Source organism: Rattus norvegicus, chromosome 12 (assembly GCF_036323735.1).
Source record: "Rattus norvegicus strain BN/NHsdMcwi chromosome 12, GRCr8, whole genome shotgun sequence".
NCBI classification, from domain to species: Eukaryota; Metazoa; Chordata; class Mammalia; order Rodentia; family Muridae; genus Rattus; species Rattus norvegicus.
The window spans coordinates 21,852,613-21,869,316 of record NC_086030.1 but is presented as its reverse complement, the minus strand read 5'-3'; the positions used below and the strand labels follow the sequence as shown (position 1 = coordinate 21,869,316).

Below are 16,704 nucleotides of genomic sequence, written 5' to 3'. Positions count from 1 at the left end.
TGATAAAAAGACATAGACTAACAGACTGGATATGTAAAGAGGACCCAGCATTTTGCTGCACACATACCTCAGAGACAAAGACAGAAACTACCTCAGAGTAAATTGCTGGAAAACAACTTTCCAAGCAAATGGTCCGAAGAAAAAAGCTGGAGTTCCCATTCTACTATCAAATAAAATTGACTTTCAATCAAAAGTCATTAAAAAAGATAAGGAAGAACACATCATATTCATCAAAGGAAAAATCCACCAAGATGAACACTCAATCCTAAATATCTATGTTCCAAATGCAAGGGCACCTATATTCATAAAAGAATCCTTACTAAAGCTCAAAGCACACATTGCACCTCACACTACCGTGTAGGAAATTACAACACCCTACTCTCATGACTGGACATGAGAAACAGAAATTAAACAGAGACATAGAGAAACTAACATAAGTTATGAACCAAATGGATTTAACAGATATTTGTAGAACATTCCATCCTAAATCAAAAGGATATACCTTATTCTCAGCACTTCATGGAACCTTCTCCAAAATTGACCATATAATCGGTCACAAAACAGGCCTCAACAGATACAGAAAGATAGAAATAATCCCATGTATTCTATCAGATCACCACACACTAAGACTGGTCTTCAATAACAACAATAATGACAGAAAGCCCACATATACAGGGAAGTTGAACAATGCTCTACTCAATGACTTGGTAAAGGAAGAAATAAGGAAAGAAATTAAAGACGTCTTAGAACTTAATGAAAATGAAGGTACAACATACCCAAACTTATGGGACACAATGAAAGCTGTGCTAAGAGGAAAACTCATAGCTCTGAGTGCCTGCAAAAAGAAACAGGAGACAGCATTTGTAAGCAGCTTGACAGCACACCTAAAAGCTCTAGAACAAAAAGAAATAAATAAACCCAAGAGGAGTAGAAGGCAGGAAATAATCAAACTCAGAGTTGAAATCAACCAAGAACCAAGGAAAAGGACTACACAAAGAATCAACAAAGCCAAGAGCTGGTTCTTTGAGAAAATCAACAAGATAGATAATCCCTTAGCCAGACTAACCAGAGAGAACAGAGAGTGTGTCCAAATTAACAAAATCAGAAATGAAAAGGGAGACATAACAACAGAATCAGAGGAAATAAAAAAAATCATCATATCCTACTACAAAAGCCTATATTCAAAAAAACTTGAAAATCTGGAGGAAATGGACAATTTTCTAGACAGATACCAGGTACCAAAGTCAAATCAAGAACAAATAAACCATCTAAACAATGCCATAACTCCTAGAGAAATAGAAGCAATTATTAAAAGTCTCCCCATGATGACCACAACATTGCAAGTCTGAGGTCCACATCATAAAAAAAAAAAAGGTCTCCCAACCAAAAAGAGCCCAGGTCCAGATGGGTTCAGTGCAGAATTCTATCAGACCTTCACAGAAGACCTCATACCAATACTATCCAAACTATTCCACAAAATAGAAACAGACAGAGCACTACCAAATTCCCTCTATGAAGCCACAATTACTCTTATACCTTAACCACCAAAGACCCAACAAAGAAAGAGAACTTCAGACCAATTTCCCTTATGAATATTGATGCAAAAATACCCAATAAAATTCTTGCAAACCAAATCCAAGACCACATCAAAATGATCATACATCATGATCAAGTAGGCTTCATCCCAGGGATGGTTTAATATACAAAAAATCTATCAATGTAATCCACAATATAAACAAACTCAAAGATAAGAACCACATGTTCATTTCATTACATTCTGAGAAAGCATTTGACAAAATTCAACACCCCTCCATGATAAAAGTTCTGGAAAGATCAGGATTCAAGGGCCATATCTAAACATAGTAAAAGCAATTTACAGCAAACCAGTAGCTAACATTAAACAAAATGGAGAGAAACTTGAAGCAATCCCACTAATATCAAGAATTAGACAAGGCTGCCTACTCTCTCCCTACTTATTCAATATAGTACTCAAAGTCCTAGCCAGAGCAATCAGACAGTGAAAGGAAGTCAAAGAGATACAAGTTGGAAGGGAAGAATTCAAAATATCACTAATTACAGATGATACGATAGTGTACTTAAGCGACCCCAAAAGTTCCACCAGAGAACTACTTAACCTGATAAACAACTTCAGCAATGTGTCAGGGTATAAAATTAACTCAAACAAATCATTAGCCTTCCTCTACTCAAAGGATAAACAGGCTGAGAAAGAAATTAAGGAAATGACACCCTTCACAATAGTCCCAAATAATATAAAATATCTTGGTGTGACTTTAACCAAGCAAGTGACAGATTTGTATGACAAGAACTTCAAGTCTCTGAAGAAAGAAATTGAAGATGATCTCAGGAGATGGATAATCTTCCATGCTCATGGATTAGCAGAATTAATATAGTAAAGAAGGCCATTTTGCCAAAAGCGATCTACAGATTTAAATCCCCATTAAAATTCCTACTCAATTCTTTATAGAGATAGAAAGAGCAATTTGCAAATTCATTTGGAATAACAAAATACCCAGGGTAGCAAAAACTATACTCAACAATAAAAGAACTTCTGGGGGAATCACCATCCCTGACTTCAAGCAGTATTACAGAGCAGTAGTCATAAAAACTGTATGGTACTGGTACAGAGACAGACAGATAGACCAGTGGAATAGAATTGAAGACCCAGAAATGAACCCACATACCTATAGTCACTTGATCTTTGACAAAGGAGCTAAAACCATCCAATGGATGAATGATAGCATTTTCAACAAATGTTGCTGGTTCAACTGGAGGTCAGCATGTAGAAGAATGCAAATTGATCCATTCTTATCACCATGTACAAAGCTTAAGTCCAAGTGGATCAAGGACCTCCACATCAAACCAGATACACTCAAACTAATAGAAGAAAAAGTGGGGAAGAGTCTTGATCACATAGGCACTGGGAAAAATTTCCTGAACAAAACACCAATGGCTCATGCTCTAAGATCAAGAATCGACAAATGGGACCTCAGAAAACTGCAAAGCTTCTGTAAAGCAAAAGACACTGTCATTAGGACAAAACGGCAACCAACAGATTGGGAAAAGATCTTTACCAATCCTACATCTGATAGAGGGCTAGTATCCAAAATATACAAAGAACTCAAGAAGTTAGACTCCAGAGAGCCAAATAACCATATTTAAAAATGGGGTACAGAGGTAAACAAAACATTCTCAACTGAGGATTATCGACTGGCCAAAGAGTACCTAAAGAAATGTTCAACATCCTTAGTCATCAGGGAAATGCAAATCAAAACAACCCTGAGATTCCACCTCACAACAGTCAGAATGACTATGATCAAAAACTCAGGTGACAGCAGATGCTGGAGAGGATGTGGAGAAAGAGAAACACTCCTCCATTGTTGGTGGGATTGCAAGCTGGTACAACCACTCCGGAAATCAGTCTGGAGGTTCCTCAGAAAATTGGACATTGAAGTACCTGAGTACCCAGCTATACCTGTGTTGGCCATATACCCAAAAGATGCTCCAACATACAACAAAGACACATGCTCCACTATGTTCATAGCAGCCTTATTTATAATAGCCAAAAGCTGGAAAGAACCCAGCTGCCCTTCATCAGAGGAATGGACTCAAAAAATGGAGTACATCTACACAATGGAGTACTACTCAGCTATCAAAAACGATGACTTCATGAAATTCATAGGCAAATGGAATGAACTAGAAAATATCATCCTGAGTGAGGTTACTCAATCACAGAAAAACACTCTTGGTATGCACTCATTGATAAGTGGATATTAGCCCAAAAGGTCTAATTACCCAAGATGCAATCCACAGACCACAGGAAGCTCAAGAAAAAAGATGACCAAAATGTGGATATCCCCACTCCTTCTTAAAAGGGGAACAAAAATATCCATAAGAGAGAATATGGAAGCAAAGTTTAGAGTAGCAACTTAAGGAATGGCCATTCAGAGCCTGCCCCACATGTGGCCCATATATATACAGCCACAAAAACTAGATAAGATTGATGAAGCTAAAAAAATGCAGGCTGAAAGGGAGCAGATATAGATCTCTCCAGAGAGACACATCCAGAGCATGTCAAATACAGAGGTCAATGCTAGTAGCAAACCACCGAACTGAGAACAGGACCTCCTTGGGAGGAATCAGAGGAAGTATTGAAAGAGTTGAAGGAGCTTGCAACCACATAAAAACAACAATGCCAACCAACCAGAGCTTTCAGGGACTAAACCACTACCAAACGACTATACATGGACTGACTGTGGGCTCCAACCGCCTATGTAGCAGAGAATAGCCTTGTTGGGGCACCAGGGGAAGGGGAAGACTTGGTCCTTCCAAGTTTGGACCCCCAGTGCAGGGGAATATGGGAGGGGGCAATAAGAGTGATGTATAGGGATAAAACCCGTATGGGAGAGGGGGAGAGGAGGGAATAGGGGTTTATGGACAGGAATCCGGGAAGGGGAATAATGTTTGAAATGTAAGTAAAGAAATATATCTAATAAAAAAATTCCTGGACATATACACAAAAGATGCTCCAAGATATAACAAGGACACATGTTCCACTATGTTCATCGCAGCCTTATTTATAATATCGAGAACCTGGAAAGGACCCAGATGCCCTTCAACAGAGGAATGAATACAGAAAATGTGGTACATCTACAGAATGGAGTACTACTCAGCCATCAAAAACAATGACTTCGGGGTTGGGGATTTAGCTCAGTGGTAGAGCGCTTGCCTAGGAAGCACAAGGCCCTGGGTTCGGTCCCCAGCTCCGAAAAAAAGAACCAAAAAAAAAAAAAAAAAAAAAAACAAAAAACAAAAAACAATGACTTCATGAAATTCATAGACAAATGTATAGAACTAGAAAATATCATCCTGAGTGAGGTAACTCTCTCTCTCTCTCTCTCTCTCTCTCTCTCATACACACACACACACACACACACACACACACACACACACACACACACGGTATGCACTCACTGATCAGTGGATATTAGCCCAAAACCTCAAAATACCCAAGATCAATTCACAGACCACAAGAAGCTCAAGAAGGATGATCAAAGTGCAAATGCTTCACTCCTTCTTAAAAGGGGAACAAAAATATTCATAGGAGGGGATATGGAGACAAAGTTTGGAGCAGAGACTGAAGGAATGGCCATTCAGAGCCTGCCCCACTTCAGGATCCAACCACCAAACCCAGACACTGTTGCTGATGCCAAGAAGTGCATGCTGACAGGAGCCTGATATAGCTGTCTCCTGAGAGGCTCTGCCAAAGCCTGACCAATACAGATGAGGATGCTCACAGCCAACCATTGGGCTGAGAATGGAGTCCCCACTGGAGGAGTTAGAGAAAGGACTGAAGGAGCTGAAGGGGTTTTCAACCCCATAGGAAGAACAACAATACCAACCAACCAGACCCCCCAGAGCTCCCAGGGACTAAGCCAATATCAAAAGAGCACACATGGACAGACCCACAGCTACAGCTGCATATGTAGCAGAGGATGGGCCTTGTCGGGCACCAATGGAAGGAGAGGCCCTTGGTCCTAGGAATGAATGCTTGATGCCGCAATGTAGGGGAATGGCAGGGTGTTGAGGTGGGGGCGGATGGGAGTGAAAGCATCCTTATAGAAATAGGGGGAAGGGGGTGAGAGAGAGGGGAAAAGGGATAGCATTTGAAATGTAAATACATAAAATATCCAATAAAAATAAATAAAAAATTAAAAAAGAACTAGACATAAGAGAAGGACAAAGGTCATGAAGAAGCATATAGATTTTATTCTATATGTTTTGTGGTCATGGCCAAATAGGGAAAAAAAGAGATGGATTCAATAATTTCAAAACTGAGTAAGATCAATGCCTCGATAGCTTTAAAGATGAATTCTGTGTAAAATATCTTAAGAAAAATACATGCCAAATTTTCAGGAATTTCTCAAAAAAAAGATTTTTCAGCTTTTCAAGATGAATTCTATAAAAATATGAAAAATATATCCCAATTTATCTATTTATGTATTTTTTTATACACACACGCACACACACGCCCCTGCAACCCCAACACCATGGAGGTCAAATCAGGGTACAGTGATTTTAATTGACAACTTAGAGTCACCCAAGAATATATTATGAATGAAATATTTGCTAGACCAGATTGCATTGTGGGTAAGATTGCATTGTGGGTATTTCTGTGGGGAATTGTCTTGATTGCCTTAATTGATGCATTTATTGTTTTATATTCTTCACCACAGGTGTGATGTCATTGAGTGTTTCACTCTTTTGTGACGTTGTGACTTTGATGCCATGATAGACGATGATAAGGAATTAAAGGTAAAAGAATCTTTTTCCTCTCTAAGCTCTTTTTGTTGGAGGATTTATTAAAATAACAAATGAAACAAGAATTCAGGAGAACCAGAAGTGCAGGGCCTTCCTTGGCTAAGGAATGAGTTTGAGATCAGCCAGGGATACAGAAGCCTGTGTCACAAGGACTTTGGAAATGGGGAAAACAAGTGAGCTAACAACCAGTGACTTGTACGTACACACACACACACACACACACACACACACACACACACACACACACTCTCTCTCTCTCTCTCTCTCTCTCTTTCTCTCTCTCTCTCTCTCTTTCTCTCTCTCTCTCTCTCTCTCTCTCTCTCTCTCTCATAGTGGGAGGGGCCACCATGGTGATCCTGGATTCTGTAGGAAAGCAGGGTGAGCACACACTCACATACACACACTCTCTCTCTCTCTCTCTCTCTCTCTCTCTCTCTCTCTCTCTCTCTCTCCCAGACAACACATAGTCACCCCACCCTCCTAAGAACCAGAGAAAGCAACAGAAACTAAGGAACGAAATCCACACCCAGCAAAGGCACAACAAGATATCAGTCCCTAGGTCAGCAGGTATCAACCTGTGGGTCATAAATTGGAGACCCTGCATATCTGACATTGGAGACCTGGCATATCTGACCTTTGCATTACAATTCACAACAGTAGCAAAATGACAGGTAGGAAGAAGCAGCGAAAATAATTTTATGGTTATGGTAAACACACCATGAAAAACTGTTATTAAATGGTCCCAGCATGCAGAAGGTTGATAACCACTGAGCTACATGATCTCTCTACAATAATCCGACTGATATCTACGCCATTGTTATTGTGTTTGTAGAGTGAAGGTTGTTTGTGTTCCTGTGAGTGAAACCACACCATGGAAACATACCTATGTTTCTGACCATGATGCCTTTCAGTTCGTCCACTTGGGCTTGAGTCTCCGTCACTCTGTCCAGGCTCTGATTCTCGGAGTGATGCTTCTGTGAGATATTAAGTTTGAACATACAATATCAAGGTGTTATTTATGATAATAATGCATTTTAGTTTAAATATATGATTTTAAGTGAAATTCAGTGAATGTGTTACAATGTATAAAATATATGAGACTCTTAGGACAGAAGCAAGGAGACATATATAATCTGTGCTTATAAAAGAGGGAGAAATTTGAAAATGACTATAGTTGGGGTGGGGAGGGGCAGGCTAGGATAGATACCCTCGACTCTTCAATATGGTGACATAGACGCTTGCTCACATTTTAGAAAAATCTGTTCTTTTATAGGATGTGACCACAAGATCGCGAATCTCAAACACCAATGATCATATAGAGTTTGACATCGTCGTGCGATACTGACAATTATAAAGTGCTTCATACACAACATCACAGATATTTCACTATGAAAGGCAACTCGGAGAAGTTATTATTCAATCCACTATAAGACTTTTTGATATCGATATTTTCCTTGTCTCCATTCTGTACAGGGCAGAAATTAGTGATTCCGAGGGTCACAGAGATTTGGAGCTAATAACAAACCAGTGAATGGCTTGGCTTTGCTCCTGCTTAGAATGCATTTACAAACAGCAAGAGAGAGACTAACTAAAATGTATAGTTTTCCATACTCACAGTGAAATTATAGTCAGAGGTCAGGTCTCTGCACTCAAATAATCTCACAGAGAAAAGGAAAGTGTTTTGAAAGACTCTGACCACAGTTTATATTATAAACTGGTAGATTAAAAACACAGCGAGGTGCCAATGTACACCCATGAAAATGGCGAAAATGAATGCCGGACACAGTAAACGTTGACAGAGTTGAAAAACACGGGAATGGCCAATGAGAATTTAAAATGCTACAATAACTTTGGGAAAAACAGTGTGACAAATTTTTTTTTTCTTTTTTTAAGGAAAACAACATTTAATTGGGGCTGACTTACAGTTCAGAGGTTTAGTCCATTATTTTTTTTCATCTTTATTAACTTCGGTGTTTCTTATTTACATTTTGATTGTTATTCCCTTTCCTGGTTTCCGGGCCAACATCCCCCTAGACCCTCCCCCTCCCCTTCTCGATGGGTGTTCCCCTCCCAATCCTCCCCCCATTACCACCCTCGCCCCAACAATCATGTTCACTGGGGGTTCAGTCTTGGCAGGACAAAGGGCTTCCCCCTCCACTGATGCTCTTACTAGACTATTCATTGCTACCTATAAGGTTGGAGAGCAGGGTCTGTCCATGTATAGTCTTTAGGTAGTGGCTTAGTCCCTGGAAGCTCTGGTTGGTTGGCATTGTTGTTCATATGGGGTCTCGAGCCCCTTCAAGCTCTTTCAGTCCTTTCTAAGATTCCTTCAACGGGGGTCCCATTCTAAGTTCAGTGGTTTAATGATGGTATTCGCCTATGTATTTGCTGTATTCTGGCTGTGTCTCTCAGGAGAGATCTACATCCAGTTCCTGTCGGCCTGCACTTCTTTGCTTCATCCATCTTGTCTAATTGGGTGGCTGTATATGTATGGGCCACATGTGGGGTAGGCTCCGAATGGGTGTTCCTTCTGCCTCTGTTCTAAACTTTGCCTCCCTATCTCCTCCCAAGGGTATTCTTGTTCCCCTTTTAAAGAAGGAGTGAAGCATTCTCACTTTGGTTATCCTTCTTGAGTTTCATGTGTTCTGTGCATCTAGGGTAATTTGAGCATTTGGGCTAATATCCACTTATCAATGAGTGCATACCATGTGTGTTTTTCTGTGATTGGGTTACCTCACCCAGGATGATATTTTCCACTTCCATCCATTTGCCTATGAATTTCATGAAGTCATTGTTTTTGATAATTGTTTAAGTAGTATTCCATGTGTAGATGTACCACATTTTCTGTATCCATTCCTCTGTTGAAGGGCATCTGGGTTCTTTCCAGCTTCTGGCTATTATGAATAAGGGTGCTATGTGTGTCTTTGTTGTATGTTGGGGCATCTTTTGGGTACATGCCCAAGAGAGGTATAGCTGGGTCTTCAGTTAGTTCAAAGTCCAATTTTCTGAGGAACGTACAGGCTGATTTCCAGAATGGTTGTACCAGCCTGCAATCCCACCAACAATGGAGGAGTGTTCCTCTTTCTCCACATCCTCGCCAACCTCTGCTGTCACCTGAGTTTTTATCTTAGCCATTTCTGACTGGTGTGAGGTGGAATCTCAGGGTTGTTTTGATTTGCATTTCCCTGATGACTAAGGATGTTGAACATTTCTTTAGGTGCTTTTTGGCCATTTGATAATCCTCAGCTGTGAATTCTTTGTTTTGCTCTGAACCCCATTTTTAATAGGGTTATTTGTCTCCCTGCAGTCTCACTTCTTGAGTTCTTTGTATATTTTGGATATAAGCCTTCTATCAGTTGTAGGATTGGTAAAGATCTTTTCCCAATCTGTTAGTTGTTGTTTTGTCCTAATGACAGTGTCTTTTGCCTTACAGAAGAAGCTTTGCAGTTTTATGAGATCCCATTTGTCGATTCTTGATCTTAGAGCATAAGCCATTGGTGTTCTGTTCAGGAAATTTTCTCCAGTGCCCATGTGTTCCAGATTCTTCCCCACTTTTTCTTCTATTAGTTTGAGTGTATCTGGTTTGATGTGGAGGTCCTTGATCCACTTGGACTTAAGCTTTGTACAGGGTGATAAGCATGGATCGACCTGCATTCTTCTACATGCTGACCTCCAGTTGAAGCAGCACCATTGCTGAAAATGCTATCTTTTTTTCCATTGGATGGTTTTGGCTCCTTTGTCAAAAATCAAGTAGCCATAGGTGTGTGGGTTCATTTCTGGGTCTTCAATTCTATTCCATTGGTCTATCTGTCTGTCTCTGTACCAATACCATGCAGTTTTTATCACTATTGTTCTGTAATACTGCTTGACTTCAGGAATAGTGATTCCCCCAGAAGTCCTTTTTTTTTTTTAATTTAGAGAATACTTTATTAGTTTTTGTAATCAAACCCACGTATATAAGACCTTACATATTTAATACAGTGTGTTACCCCTGTACAAATGGAAAAAACTTAAGTTCAACATTTCTAGACCAATATGGCTGTTAATTTCTGTACAGTGCCAACTCAACACAGTAAACGGGGATACTTTTTTCCGAAGTTGACAGCACAGCTAAAGTTTCAAAAAATTCAAATTATATATCTGTATATATATATTTATATTTATATAAAAAGACCAATAATAGCAGTGTGTTATGCATCAACAGCAGCAACAGCTTTTCCAGGTTCTGCAGTCATCTGAACAAAACTGTAGAGACATCCAGCACACTCCATTAAAAAAAAAAAAAGTAAAAAAACAAAACCCGAGAAAACAGCACAGTTCTGTTACTCTTGTGGTACCTGGCACCATTTTTTTTTAAAATTAGCTTCTCAATCATCATCTGGAAAGAAAACATTCTGAGCAACATCATTAAAAACAGCTCTGATAAAGCACAGTCACTACTACGTATCATAAAGCAGGTACAAGCTATTTTACATCCACAGAGGTATGATACAGTACTGTCCTACATCTATAATACCAGAGGATACAATTTAAAAGGCATTATTTGAGACTTGATTCTACTTTTCCAGCAGAGGGCCCAAAGGATGGTGTGACACAGCTTTGTAAAGAAACATACTCTAGACAGGATTTCCTTTCACTAGTGGCACACTTCTAAGGATTCATTCTCTCCATGAATGTCAGCTAAAACCGTTATTAAAAAAATGAAATATCCCTAGAACAAAACCGTATAACCACCGGATTCACATGAAGATGACCTAGTGGAGACAAGCTGGACCTCACCTTACCAACAAGCTATCAAATCTGTTCTGTTTAAACAGTGAGACCTCCAAGGAAGGAGATGCCAAGTAGTGCTTACTCTTGTGGTACCTGGCACCATTTTTTTTAAATTAGCTTCTCAATCATCATCTGGAAACCAATCGAAGATGAGGATTGAGAGTTCATCTTGGTGGATTTTTCCTTTGATGAATATGAAGTGTCCTTCCTTATCTTTTTTGATGACTTTTAATTGAAAATTGATTTTATTTGATATTAGAATGGCTACTCCAGCTTGCTTCTTCTGACCATTTGCTTGGAAAGTTGTTTTCCAGCCTTTCACTCTGAGGTAGTGTCTGTCTTTATCTCTGAGGTGTGTTTCCTGTAGGCAGCAGAATGCAGGGTCCTCATTGCGTATCCAGTTTGTTAATCTATGTCTTTTTATTGGGGAGTTGAGGCCATTGATGTTGAGAGATATTAAGGAATAGTGATTATTGCTTCCTGTTATATTCATATTTGGATGTGAGGTTATGTTTGTGTGCTTTCATTCTCTTTGTTTTGTTGCCAAGACGATTAGTTTCTTGCTTCTTCTAGGGTATAGCTTGCCTCCTTATGTTGGGCTTTACCCTTTATTATCCTTTGTAGTGCTGGATTTGTAGAAAGATATTGTGTAAATTTGGTTTTGTCATGGAATATCTTGGTTTCTCCATCTATGTTAATTGAGAGTTTTGCAGGATACAGTAACCTGGGCTGGCATTTGTGTTCTCTTAGGGTCTGTATGACATCAGTCCAGGATCTTTTGGCCTTCATAGTTTCTGGCGAAAAGTCTGGTGTGATTCTGATAGGTCTGCCTTTATATGTTACTTGACCTTTTTCCCTTACTGCTTTTAATATTCTTTCTTTATTTTGTGCGTTTGGTGTTTTGACAATTATGTGACGGGAGGTGTTTCTTTTCTGGTCCAATCTATTTGGAGTTCTGTAGGCTTCTTGTATGCCTATGGGTATCTCTTTTTTTAGGTTAGGGAAGTTTTCTTCTATGATTTTGTTGAAGATATTTACTGGTCCTTTGAGCTGGGAGTCTTCACTCTCTTCTATGCCTATTATCCTTAGGTTTGATCTTCTCATTGAGTCCTGGATTTCCTGTATGTTTTGGACCAGTAGCTTTTTCCGCTTTACATTATCTTTGACAGTTGAGTCAATGATTTCTATGGAATCTTCTGCTCCCGAGATTCTCTCTTCCATGTCTTATATTCTGTTGGTGAAGCTTGTATCTACAGCTCCTTGTCTTTTCTTTTGATTTTCTATGTCCAGGGTTGTTTCCATGTATTCTTTCTTGATTGCTTCTATTTCCATTTTTAATTCCTTCAACTGTTTGAGTGTGTTTTCCTGGAATTCTTTCAGGGATTTTGCGATTCCTCTCTGTAGGTTTCTACTTGTTCTCTAAGGGAGTTCTTTATGTCTTTCTTAAAGTCCTCCAGCATCATGATCAAATATGATTTTGAAACTAGATCTTGCTTTTCTGGTGTGTTTGGATATTCCGTGTTTGCTTTGGTGGGAGAATTGGGCTCCGATGATGCCATGTAGTCTTGGTTTCTGTTGCTTGGGTTCCTGCGCTTGCCTCTCGCCATCAGATTATCTCTAGTGTTACTTTGTTCTGCTATTTCTGACCGTGGCTAGACTGTCCTATAAGCCTGTGTGTCAGGAGTGCTGTAGACCTGTTTTCCTGTTTTCTTTCAGCCAGGTATGGGGACAGAGTGTTCTGCTTTCGGGCGTGTAGTTTTTCCTCTCTACAGGTCTTCAGCTGTTCCTGTGGGCCTGTGTCTTGAGTTCACCAGGCAGGTTTCTTGCAGGGGAAAAGTTGGTCCTACCTGTGGTTCCAAGGCTCAAGTTTGCTCGTGGGGTACTGCCCAAGTCCTCTTCGCGGCGGCAGCAACTGGGAAGATCTGCGCCGCTCTTTCCGGGAGCCTCCGTGCACCAGGGTTCCAGATGGCGTTTGGTGTTTTCCTCTGTCGTCTGGATGTGCACAGAGTGCAGTCTCTTCTGGTTTCCCAGGCGTGTCTGCCTCTCTGAAGGTTTAGCTCTCCCTCCCACGGGATTTGGGTGCAGAGAACTGTTTATCCAGTCTGTTTCCTTCAGGTTCTGGCGGTGTCTCAGGCGCAGGGATCCTGCCGCTCCTGGGCCCTCCCCTACGGGAACCCAGAGGCCTTATACAGTTGCCTCTTGGGCCAGGGATGTGGGCAGGGGTGGGCAGTGTTGGTGGTCTCCTCCGCTCTGCAGCCTCGGGAGTGCCCACCTGATCAGGCGGTGAGGTCTCTCTCCCACGGGGTTTGGGAGCAGAGAGCTGCTGTGGTCCGGGATCCGCCGGTGTGGGACTTCAGGTAAACACAGGAAGTGCCCGGTCCTAGAGGAATTTTGCCTCTGTGTGTCCTGAGTTCTCCAGGCAGGTTTCTTGCAGGGGAAAAGTTGGTCCTACCTGTGGTTCCAAGGCTCAAGTTTGCTCGTGGGGTACTGCCTAAGTCCTCTCCGCGGCGTCAGCAACCGGGAAGATCTGCGCCGCTCTTTCCGGGAGCCTCCGTGCACCAGGGTTCCAGATGGCGTTTGGTGTTTTCCTCTGGCGTCTGGATGTGCACAGAGTGCAGTCTCTTCTGGTTTCCCAGGCGTGTCCGCCTCTCTGAAGGTTTAGCTCTCCCTCCCACGGGATTTGGGTGCAGAGAACTGTTTATCCGGTCTGTTTCCTTCAGGTTCCGGCGGTGTCTCAGGCGCAGGGGTCCTCCCGCCCCTGGGCCCTCCCCTACGGGAGCCCAGAGGCCTTATACAGTTGCCTCTTGGGCCAGGGATGTGGGCAGGGGTGGGCAGTGTTGGTGGTCTCCTCCGCTCTGCAGCCTCAGGAGTGCCCACCTGATCAGGCGGTGAGGTCTCTCTCCCACGGGGTTTGGGAGCAGAGAGCTGCTGCGGGCCGGGATCCGCGGGTGTGGGACTTCCGGTAAACACAGGAAGTCGACAAATTTTTAAATTACTTATCACTCACCATATGGCCCAGAAATTTCATCCCTAGCGATTTCCCAGAGAAATAAAAACATTTGTCCACACAAAGACTTGAGATTCACAGAGGTTTACTTATTATTGTTAAAAACTAATGGCAACGCAAATACCTAGCAACAGACAAATGGGTAGAGCAGTAAAAGACCCATCAGGGTACCCACTTTTTGACTGTACTTAAAAAAAAAATCTAGAAAGACAGAACTAATCTACAGAGGTAAAATATAGATTAGTGATTTGCTGGGTAAAAATATTTGCTTTGGCGACTTCCTAGGAAGGGAGATGGGGGAAAGTTTACGGGAATCAAAGGGTTTTTTATCTTTACTATGGTAGCATTTCAGAGTTACACACACACACACACAGACACACACGCACACACACACACACCATCAATTCCGTTGACAACGAGGAAGTTACGCAGATGAATAGATTTTCCCATGATTCATTTGAGCCTCAAAAATCCAACTTGCTTCATGGATGTGAAAAAGTTTTCTATATAGGTTAAAAGGCCAGGTGACATGTCTGGTGCATTATATAAAGTATAAAAGTTTTCTTATATAAAATATAAAAGTTTTCTTATGTTACATTCTCCAGGTCAGAGCCCCTGGATTCACGATGTGTGAAGGTTGTAAAGAAGAAAAATAAAATATAAATAATATAATAATAAATAATATAAATATAACATAAATTAAATCACCACAACCTGAGAGAAACCTTACCAGTTGTGCAGCCAGAACGCTCGAAAACTCACTGTTCATGGCATAGGGAAGTGCGGTCTGTGCTCTCGAGCCATATGTGGTCTGGAACCTCTTCTTCACTTCATTCAAAAAACCGAAGGCCCGAGAACGCTCGAAATCCTACAGAATGAGCAAGATTGTACTCATATTTACAAATTAAACACATACATGTGGGAGGTTGATGACCCTGACCTCTGACCCCTGACCCTGATCCTGGCCCTGACCTAGTCCTAACCCTAGTCCTAACCCTAACCCTAACCATGTTTCGTAGATCAGAAACCAAAGACTCCAAAAGACAACGAACTTGCCATCAATCAAACCGCTAGTAAATTACAAAGCTGAGAGCCGGTCATGGTTTGCATAAGCTCGGCCCTGGGCGTGGCGCCATTAGAAGGTGTGGCCTTGTTGGAGGAAGTGTGTCACTGTTGGGTGGGCATGGAGACCCTCCTCCTAGCTGCCTGCGGGTGCTCAGGCTGTCCCTGGCTTCCTTCAGGTGAAGAACGGAGAACTGACACCGCCTCCTGCACCATCCTGCCTGGAGGCTGCCGTGCTCCCGCCTTGATGATAATGGACTGACTTTTAATCCTTCCAGTCCCTTCAGATAACCGACCTTCCAGTCCCTTCAGATAATCGACCGTGAGAACCGACATCAGGAGACAGTCAATAAATCCAGAAAAGTAAGATAGATTGAGGGCTGGAGAGACGGCTCAGTGGTTACAGGTGCTAGTCGCTCCTTGAGAAGACCCGAGTTTGGTTCCAGCACCCAGGTCCGGCAGCTCACGACTGAAATCACAGCTTAAGAATTTTGCCGCTCAACACACACCATTTGAAGTTCTGTGACAATTTTCATCCACCCCAACGTTTTCGCATCAGTCCTTTCAGATAACGCGGGACTTTGTCGTGAAATCTGTCATTGAAAGTCGTTTCCGCTTCGTTTAAACCAAATCTAGCTAACCTTGCTAGGTCCTCTGCATATACGTTACACTGGTTAGCGCTTGGTTTTGTGGACTCCTAAAAATGGGAGGCGGGGTGGCTCTCTTCTTTTATTGAAACAAAAATATAAAAAATAAAAGGTCTGAAAACAAAAATAACCACCACGGAGGCCAATTTCAACACACTGTTTGTTGACAGAGATTCAGAGTGATTGAGCAAAAAGTATCAAAACTGAGCTGAATTATATACATTTTAGTATCAGTGTTTGTCCTAAGATTCTCTTTATAACAAATGCAAAGCAAAGAAAAAAACTGTACTTTTTGTGTCGCTGTTACCCACCCTTCTGTAGAGATGATTGATAATCGGCTACATTCGTACACACAGTGAAACAGCAATAGATCTTCAGGTTACTTACGTCATCCGTGATGCAAAGATACACAATCCTGTCCTGGCAGATGTAGTGAAACAAATAACTGCGGAAGAAAGAAGAAAAGACAGAAAACGTATTGTGGTTTTAAGTATCACCTGCTTTAGTTCTAAGTTCTGGCCACGTATAAGCCAGTTCAGTGTGTCAAACTTCACCATAGCGATTACAAATACAATCCGTTTCCATTTCCCCCCTCCTCATGCATTTCTGTCTTTAGTTAAACTCACAGGAATGAATAAAACATGAAAAAAAGTTCTCTTTCTTGAATATAATCATGTGTGCCGACCATTAAAATGTCAGCTAGAAAAGAACAAATGGATTCTTAAGGCCCAGAGGAGAGATGACGTCTTAGAAGGAACACACAATTAAAATTAATTCCCAGGGGGTCGTAGGTTTTTTTTCCCCCCTTTCTGGTTTTGTTTAGCTTTTTCCCCCCTGCCAACACCTTTGATAGCGAATTCTCTGTGCTTTTGTCCT

The 16,704-nt window shown here is 41.4% G+C and overlaps 1 protein-coding gene across 2 annotated transcripts in view; it reads right to left on the bottom strand.

Moving 5' to 3' along the window:
• Window positions 1-16,704, bottom strand: part of Vamp7 (vesicle-associated membrane protein 7) — a 116,351-nt gene that overhangs the window by 89,240 nt on the left and 10,407 nt on the right. For both annotated transcript variants that reach the window (XM_063271720.1, NM_053531.2), the window contains 3 exon segments: window positions 16,216-16,273; window positions 14,850-14,987; window positions 7,223-7,313 (listed from right to left, as the gene is read on the bottom strand). In XM_063271720.1, the coding sequence (XP_063127790.1) occupies window positions 7,223-7,313; window positions 14,850-14,987; window positions 16,216-16,273 (287 nt within the window).